Genomic DNA, 9,707 nt, shown 5'->3' with positions numbered 1-9,707 from the left:
TACCAATGGATACTTTTCAAATGGAAACTAGAGGAGGAAGAAAATTTATGAAGCAAATTAGAACATCAAACATGCTTTAATTTTAGCCACTAAACAAAACCAAGACGTAATTTGTATGTAATCATGTATGTATCATCTTCATCTAACGTCCGTCTTCCATGCTGGCATGGGTTGGATGGCTTGACAGGAACCAGCCAGGCTACTGTGTCTGTTTTGGCATGATTTTTACTGCTGGATGCCCTTCCCAACACTAACTACCCCATAGAGTGGACTAAGTGCTTTTTATGTATATATATATATATATATATATATATATACACACATACACTGGAGGCCTCTTATTATGATCCTTTTAGGATGAAGGCCTTTCAATAAAAACAGTTGACTGATAACAATAACCATTTGGTAATATGTATGATTATAAGTGGCTTCCATTGGAGATATATATATATAAGAATAAAGATATTTGTTTTGTGTAACGGAAGTATACAACAAGTCTAACACTGATATGACTCAATAAGATTTAAGGAGCATTGCTGATAAATGTGGTTTTCCTATAGTAATTCAAAGCAGCAAACAGGAAAACTTGAATTTTAGCAGAACCGACTAAGAAAAGCAATGTACAATTTTTCAACACTTACACAAACTGATCAAATCTTTATTTAGAACTAAATGAACTTAGCATTAAGTATCATGGCCACAGAAACTACACAAACAGATATTTTTTAAAAAGTGCCTATTACATATGGAGGATAAAGAAAAGGTAAGATCCCATTTATTATTTGTAAACTTCAAATTTCTTATAATAACAGGCACAGTTATGGTGGCATAGTTAAGAAGTTTGTTTCCGAACCACATCATTTTGGATTCAGTCCCACTGTATGACACCTGGGCAAGTATTTTCTCTTAAAGCTACAGGCTGACCAAAGCCTTGTGAGTGGATTTAGTGAACCGAACCCTGAAAGAAGTCTATCCTACATGTGTGTGTGAATGTGTTTGCGTGAAGGTATGTGTGTATGAGCATGACTCTGTGTGTGTGTTTGTGTCCCTTTGTTTTGATATTGGGTGATAGTTGTAAATGAATGAAACTGTCACACAAGCAGTGTCATTCATGTCCAATATTCTGCAAAAAATATCAACATGGTTCCGGGTTCAGTCCCACTGCGTGGCACCTTGGGTAAGTGTCTTCTACTATAGCCTCGGGCCGACCAAAACCTTCTGAGTGGATTTGGTAGACGGAAACTGAAAGAAGCCCGTCGTATATATGTATATATATATGTGTGTTTGTGTTTGTCCCCCCACCATCGCTTGACAACCGATGCTGGTGTGTTTACGTCCCCCGTAACTTAGCGGTTCGGCAAAAAGAGACCGATAGAATAAGTACTAGGCTTACAAAGAATAAGTCCTGGGGTCGATTTTCTCGACTAAAGGCGGTGCTCCAGTATGGCCACAGTCAAATGACTGGAACAAGTAAAAGAGTTGCTGTGAAACAAGAAAGGATTAGTGACAGGAAAGGTATCTGAGTATAGAAAATCTGCCTCCATAATCACCATTCAGCCCATGCAGGCATGGAAAAGTGAATGTTAAATGATGATGATGACACATCACATATGCACGCACATACACACATTATTTTTCTCTCAGTTCATTTGTGCTCCATCATTTATGCATGCTAACATTACACATCAAATAGAACATGCGTCCCTAATTCATTTCTAGTGTCAGCGCAATTCTTCATAATTATTGTCCTTGTTTTACTCCCATATAATATTGCACTTGATACACAAGCATAATATAATCTGTCCTTCACTGGAGAGAAAATCTTTTCCCTCAGAGAGTAAGCTTTCAACAAACAGTGTCTGTGATGCATTTTTACTTCCCAACTTCACTCCTTTGAACTTGTAATATTAAATAGTAGCCCATATCTTTCAAATTAAAAGAGAGAGAGAGAGAGATGTTTTGAAAGGCAAATATACCCTTGACACATCACATAAGTTGATTCGATGACTCATTATATGATTATATAGGCTGTCAGTAGCTTACTTCTTGTCAATATGTTTGCATGTATAAAGGCAGTAAGCTGGCAGAATTATTAGCATACTGGTGACAAATCATTAGCATAAGGCAGCGAGTTGGTAGAATCATTAGCATGGCGGGCGAAATGCTTAGCGGTATTTTGTTTGCCGTTACATTCTGAGTTCAAATTCCGCCGAAGTTGACTTTGCCTTTCATCCTTTCGGGGTCGATAGATTAAGTACCAGTTACACACTGGGTTCGATGTAATAGACTTAATCCATTTGTCTGTCCTTGTTTGTCCCCTCTATGTTTAGCCCCTTGTGGGCAATAAAGAAATAAGAATCATTAGCATACTGGGTAAAATGCTTAGCAGAATTTTTACCCATATTTATGTTCTGAGATCAAATTCTGCCAAGGCTGCCTTTCATCCTTTTAGGGTTGATAAAATAAGTAGCAGTTGAACACTGGGGTCAATGTAATCAACTTCCCCACTTCCCCAAAATTGCTGGCTTTGTGCTAAAATTTGAAATGTATGTATGCATGTATGTGTGTATGTTTATCATCAGTCATCCATCATTTCTATGCCCACTTTTCTATGCTTTCTCTCTTACTGTAGCCTTCAACACCTGGCTTAAAGCTACCTCCCACTCTCTCAGATATACCCCTCACTCAGTCAAGAGTTTTTTTTTTCCCTTTCTTTACTTTGTCTTGCAAGTTACTTGGCGATCTCATTAGTGCTGGGGTTACGAAAAAAAGCAATAGATATAATGTAAAGAGGCTGGTGTTAGGAAGGGCATCTAGTTATAGAAAACATGTCAAAGCCAGCATTGGAGCCCAGTGCTGTCCTATGGCTTCTTAGATCCTGTTATACCATCCAACCCATTCCAGCATGGAAAACGGACATTAACTATTGATGGTGATAAATGTCTGTTAAACAGCAGAGCTAGTCTACATAATTCTTTATAACACTAAGAAATTTTGATGATGTATTTCAGAAAGAATTATTCAATGCTAATTAGTGTATGATCTCTTTACTTTATTTTGCTCTTTCCTCATGGAACACGGAGTACGAGTATTAGTAAACTGACTTGAACAAATAAAAAATTTTCCACAGAAGAAAGCAAAGTAGATACTCAACTCAAGACTACATAACATTAACTCTAATAGAACTGCAGTCTATCATACACATTTCCACATTCTAAACAATACTCTTTTACTTGTTTCAGTCATTTGACTGTGGCCATGCTGGAGCACTGCCTTTAGTCGTGCAAGTCGATCCCAGGACTTATTCTTTGTAAGCCTAGTACTTATTCTATCGGTCTCTTTTTCCGAACCGCTAAGTTACGGTGACGTAAACACACCAGCATCGGTTGTCAAGCGATGTTGGGGGTACAAACACAGACACACACACACATATATATATACATATGACAACAAAAAAAAAAACGGACATTAAATTAACAAAGTACTTTGCATCTGTAGCTCAATAGGTAAGCTGAAATGCTTAAAACTTTCTTGCCTATAGTTAATTATATATTTAGAGCTCATGAAAGCAGCGAGCTGGCAGAATTGTTACTGCGTTGGGCAAAAATGCTTAGTGGCATTTCGTCCATCTTTACATTCAGAGGTCAAATTCTGCCAAGGTCAACCTAGCCTGTCATCCCTTTTTGGGGGTCGATAGAATAAGCACCAGTTTAGCACTGGGGTCGATGTAATCGACTTACCCCCTCCCTTGAATTTGTAGGCTTTGCGCCAAAATTTAAAACCAATATATACATAGCTCATGATGGTAGTCTAATTCATGTTTACGTTAATTTCATGAGCAAGCTGTTCCGTTGATCGTATTAGCTGGGACTCTTGTCGTCGTAACCGACGGAGTGCTCCTTTGTGAAGGCGCAATGGCCCAGTGGTTAGGGCAGTGGACTTGCAGTCGTAGGCTTGCGGTTTCAATTCCCAGACCGGGCATTGCATAGCACCCATGACCTCAGGAAACATGGTTTCATGCTCAGAACTGTCAAAGCATGGAATAAACTATCCATATTGGTTGTTACCTGTCAGGGTACTGCTTCCTTCAAAAATTGCACGCTTCCCAAAATTCAGACATTATTCAACATACCTTTTCCTCTTTATGGCTTTTTTACAATTCATTTTTGTCTTTTTGTGATCTATTAGGCTATTATTGATACCTTTGTTTATTTGATTTATTACCCCTTTCTGTACCCCGCCTTTACACTTTTCCAACGAGTTGTAGCACATCTCATTATATACAATAAGCTTATTATTAGTCTCTAGACTCCAGCAAATAAGATCTGAAGAAGGAATTGTAATTCCGAAATATCATCGGACTATAGATAACCAAGTTACAACAGGTATATAGTCCATTTTTTGTTCTATAGTGCATTGTTATACCATTCTAAACTTTTTATTCTTTACAAACAATACACAATGCTTCGAGCGAACTACAATACTCTCTTATTATTAGTATTTTCATGAACAGATAGCAGCAAGCTGGAAGAATTGTTAGCATTTCAAACAAACTTCTCTGTAGCATTTCTTCTGGTTTTTTACCTTCTGAGTTAAAATTCTAACAAGGCTTACTTTTCTTTTCATCATTTCGGGCTGGGTAAGTAGAGGGGTTGATGTAATCGACTTGCTCCCCACAACTCAAATTTTCGGGCTTTGAGCCAAAATTAGAATTATCATTAGATATATTGTTTGAACTCGTTTGTATATACTAGCTAGTACGTGTTAGAAAAGATTTGCAATGCATCAAATTTTCCAGTTTCTTGACTTGGCATCATTTCATGCAAGAGGTCGTTTTGAATGTTAGCTATTGTTACACATTCCGAAGTCTTTTTTTTTTTTTTTTTTTTACGAGTGTGTGTGCTACCAATTAAACATTTCACATGATTCACATTATAAGCCCTCAGAAGTTATCTCCCTTGCATACATTGCTTCTGCAATTAATTTACACATTGTGACACTCCGTCGGTTATGATGACGAGGGTTCCAGTTGATCTGATCGACAGAACAGCCTGCTTGTGAAATTAATGTGCAAGTGGCTGAGCACTCCACAGACATGTTTACCCTTACTGTAGTTCTCGGGTAGATTCACCGTGACACACTAGCCCTTTGACATACAGGTACAACACAAACAGGAAGAGAGAGTGAGAGAAAGTTGTGGTGAAAGAGTACAACAGGGTTCGCCGCCACCTCCTGCGGGAGCCATGTGGAGCTTTAAGTGTTTTCCCTCAATAAACACTCACAACGTCCGGTCTGGGGATCGAAACCGCGAGCCTACGACCGCAAGTCCGCTGCCCTAACCACTGGGCCATTGCGCCTTCACAAAAGAGCACTCCGTCGGTTACGACGACGAGAGTCCCAGCTGATACGATCAACGGAACAGCTTACTCGTGAAATTAACGTGCAAGTGACTGAGTAATCCACAGACACGTGTACCCTTAACGTAGTTCTCAGTGGGATTCAGCGTGACACAGAGTGTGACGAGGCTGGCCCTTTGAAATACAGGTACTACTCATTTTTACCAGCTGAGTGGACTGAAGCAACGTGAAATAAAGTGTCTTGCTCAAGGACACGACGCGTCACTGGAAATTGCACTCACAACCTCATGATCATGAGCCTATACCCTAACCACTAAGCCACATGCCTTCACCATTTACACATAAAAATAGTTGAAATTCACTGGACAAGCAGATCCCATGCGAGTATTGTGCTTAACACGGGGTAAAAGAAAAAAGAGAAGGAAAGGGAAAAAAGGGGGCAAGATTTCGAATATCTAAAACTTTTCTTTCAGGTTTGTCTCTTCCCTTTTATTGTAACAGGTAGAAGAGGTGTGAACTGCTCAGGGTGTGGTTGCTCCCATCATTTCTCCTGAGTTGGCCTCACACGACAGACCTTGAATGTGCACGCGACGTAGAGATGCAGCAGTTGCCTATTCCCCTCAGCTGTACACCTGCAGTCATCCACCACACCCTTGAACAAAACAGCATGCCTGCTCAATGTCCAATATCACCTGGCTCAGGAAGCTTCGAAACATCCTTCTTGAGATCCTGAAAGCGACCTGAGTGCTGGTGGTTGATGCCAACACATCTTCAGTTGGTATAGCTTTGGACTCTGGTCAACTCAGTGATTGGAACTGACTATTATATATTGCTCTAGTTGCAATCAGCCTCCTCAATAAAGGTGCTGATCAAGGTGGCCTGTCAAAAATTTTCATCTGGGTCAACATTTTGACATTCAGGCAGCAGGCGCTCATGTCCAGTGTGTCTGAACATGCTGCACTCCATTCATTCATGAGCCTGCAGTCCTCCACCTCTGACACTAGCTCAAAGCATTCGTACAAGTGGATAAACAAACACAATGAGGGTGATGTCTCAGCTGCCATCAGAGTAGTTTCTGAATAAACCGTCCTCTATTTTATCAAGGAGGTCTTGGCCACCCTTTAGCTCAAACATCCTGAGCCATCTGCAGACCAGACCCATAGCTCTACCCAACTCTCAGTTACAATACATGGCCTCCAAGAAAGACATCCTCTCTGCTCTGAAGGCTTACCTGCCACTAACAACAGAGACATTGATGATCTCTGACCCAACCATCTCAAAAATTTGATGTCTCCCCTTACTGCCGAAGCTGGATGCACCTGCTGCATACAATTATGGCTCTCACTAATGAGTTTATTTACGGTACCCTGGACCCTTATTTCCAAGCCACATAATCTTTTCAATCCACATAAAAGCTCTCATGAAGAAGGATGGTGGCATATGCCTCATTGCTGTGGGCAATGTCTTTTGGAGGCTTGCAACCAAGGTCACCTGCAGGTCTCTCACATCTGAACTAGGCAAGAAACTCAGCCTGGTGCAGCCAGCAGGTGCAAGGGAGCTGCCCACACTGCAAGACAGTTCTTTGATGACTGTCCTACTCAGCCAGCATCAAGTGATCCTAGGCACTTCATTAAGCTTGACATGAAAAATACCTTCAACTCTCTGCACCATGACCACTTGCTTTAGGCCTGCCTGTCTGCCTACCCACTGCCTTGCCTATTATATGGGTCTCTGAGCATGTTCCTCATAGCAGATAAGGTCATACACCTCTTGACTGACGTCCAACAGGATGATCCACTGGACCCCCACCCCCATCTCTTTGCTTTCAGGGTGGACAGCATTGCTCAGATCATCACAGCTGCTTTCAACATCTGGTAACCGGACAATGAGATGTTCACAGAAAGTGTCTGCCTTGATTTCTGATCGATAGTTCCCACTCTGGCGAACATTGGCCTTCAGATCAACTTGTCCAAGTCAGAGATCATGCATATTAATTATGATGCAGAGGACTTCATGGCTTGTCTCAGTGTGCAATCATTACTTCCTTAGATGCAATTGACCCTGACATGAAACCAGCTCTTCCTTCACCCCCTGCAGATATCCATTTCCTTCTCCCCTTTGTAGACCCCCCAATCCTGTCAAAACAAATATAATGCCATCCAGTGTAGCTTGATCAGACAACCAGGTGTACCATCTGGCATGTTTCCACTCAGCCTCCCAGCCCCACAATAGTGTCATCACTCTCAACCGGCACTCAGTTGAATAGCAATTATTTACACATTGGTGTTTTCCCAAGGCTTGGTGTCTGTGTTTTTGAGCAGCAACCTGGTGTTTAGCACCAGCCCAGGCTTTGCTGCTCATCAAGCTGAAAAGGGCAAATTGTCAAAGTATCAGCTGCTCTCTGACATTTGTGGTCAAGCCTGTGGCAGTGTTCTTGGGTCCTACACTACATCACTGCTATCAGGGCAGAGATGACTATCAGCAAATGTGAACCCCATGAACCAAGAGTGGATGTTCCAGTATGTCTCCCTCACCATCTACCAGGGCAACGCCTTTTCCATTTTGTCCGCTAGGATCATGAAGAGAGAGGACTCACAAGTCTCAAGTGGCTAGACGTTTGTAATTTCAAAATTATATTACGTGTTTGTATGTGTGTGTGTGTGTGTATATATGTTTGGAGGCGCAATGGCCCAGTGGTTAGGGCAGCGGACTCGTGGTCGTAGGATCTCGGTTTCAATTCCCAGGCCGGGCGTTGTGAGTGTTTATTGAGCGAAAACACCTAAAGCTCCACGAGGCTCCGGCAGGGGATGGTGGCGAACCCTGCTGTACTCTTCCACCACAACTTTCTCTCACTCTTACTCCGTTTCTCTTGTGCCTGTAATTCAAAGGGTCAGCCATGTCACGCTGATTATCCCCGAGAACTACATTACGGGTACACGTGTCTGTGGAGTGCTCAGCCACTTGCATGTTAATTTCACGAGCAGGCTGTTCCGTTGATAGGATCAATTGGAACCCTCGACGTCGTAAGCGACGGAGTGCCAACAACAAACAATATATATATACACACACACATACATGCATGTATAAGACACCAATGATAGGTTTATGGTGTTCAACCAAAGAAAGACAAAGCTTGGCAAAGTCATGGTTATCCAGTTCAAAAGTTTTAAAACAGGCATAAACAGAACAGCCTGACACTACCACTCACACCCACCAGACCGTTAATAAATTCCTCTGTCCTGGTTCTTTGTCTAACCAAAGCACTTTTACAAGTTTGTTCTGAAATTTTTAGTTAGCGCTTGTTTTATATGTTCTGAGTAACAAAGTTTTCTTTTAAAATGTCCCCTGTTACTTTGGAAGTTGAAAAAAAATTAGGAATGTGTATCATTTATGATGCATGGATGACAAGGAATCTCATATGTGATACACAGGACAGCCCACTAACTATTCATAGATAGTGGGCTTGAAATTTGTTATTTCTTTTGCCTTCATTTAACAAGGTCAACAATTAATGCTTGTAGAAAATAACAAAAGAGAAATATTAGGATTGGTTCACGAAAGATCTTTTATTATTGATGTACAACAATTGTATAACTAATTAGATTTGCAAAAAAACAAAAAAAACCCAAAGATCTTGTCGAAAGTTCCTAATGCTGCTTGCTCATTTGTCCTAAGACATAATTAATTTAAATGTCTGGTCGTTCTTCGGGGTGTTTTAGTTCACTGTACTTTATATTTGGTGAATAGAACTGAAAAATACAAATTAAAAAAATAAAAGAGGAAATGAAAGTTTATGAATTTGGCATATATCAAATAAACATTTCAAGGAGTGGCAATGTGCCAGATAGTAGATTATCTATGTCAACAGGAATATATGAATATATATGGAGAGGGTTAGAAAGGCAGATAAACAGAAGTAGGCTTAATGTGAATATCTACATAGAATAAAATATACAGAGCATGGAATAAAGTAAACAAATGGAGTCATGTAATAGACTATTACACAATCTCTTTGGTTTACTTTATTCCTTATTCTGTATTTTGTATTCCATGTAATTATTTGCATAAGGTTCATTTGTGTTTATCTTTCTTGTTACCTCCATAACAGCTCAACAAGGATCATTCTTTTATCTAACTTTTAACAGTGGAGGCACTAGTCATGGATGAAGGAGTTGGGACTTCAAGTTCTCATCCATCTAAATCCTATTCTGCAATATCTCTACCACACTTTGTGTTCTACACACTGTGTGTGTGTGTGTATATTTTGTGTCTAGAGAGAGTCATTACACCAATATGATTAATACACGCATACAGATACAAAAACGAAATATATATATATATATATATATA

The 9,707-nt window shown here is 40.3% G+C and overlaps 2 protein-coding genes across 2 annotated transcripts in view; one reads left to right on the top strand and one right to left on the bottom strand.

The window, feature by feature from the left end:
• The first annotated feature begins 310 nt into the window (after nucleotides 1-310).
• Nucleotides 311-9,707, top strand: part of LOC106872116 (PHD finger protein 14) — a 61,742-nt gene continuing 52,345 nt past the window's right edge. Inside the window, exon 1 of the mRNA XM_052967667.1 lies at nucleotides 311-763. The gene's annotated coding sequence lies outside the window, so the exon portion shown is untranslated. The remainder of the gene's footprint in view (nucleotides 764-9,707) is intronic.
• Nucleotides 8,899-9,707, bottom strand: part of LOC106872125 (cytochrome c oxidase subunit NDUFA4) — a 9,222-nt gene continuing 8,413 nt past the window's right edge. The window contains exon 4 of the mRNA XM_014918994.2: nucleotides 8,899-9,106. Within this exon, the coding sequence (XP_014774480.1) occupies nucleotides 9,044-9,106 (63 nt within the window). The 3' untranslated portion in view covers nucleotides 8,899-9,043. The remainder of the gene's footprint in view (nucleotides 9,107-9,707) is intronic.

This window comes from Octopus bimaculoides, chromosome 4 (genome assembly GCF_001194135.2).
Source record: "Octopus bimaculoides isolate UCB-OBI-ISO-001 chromosome 4, ASM119413v2, whole genome shotgun sequence".
Lineage (NCBI taxonomy): Eukaryota > Metazoa > Mollusca > Cephalopoda > Octopoda > Octopodidae > Octopus > Octopus bimaculoides.
This window is presented reverse-complemented; position numbering and strand designations above follow the sequence as displayed.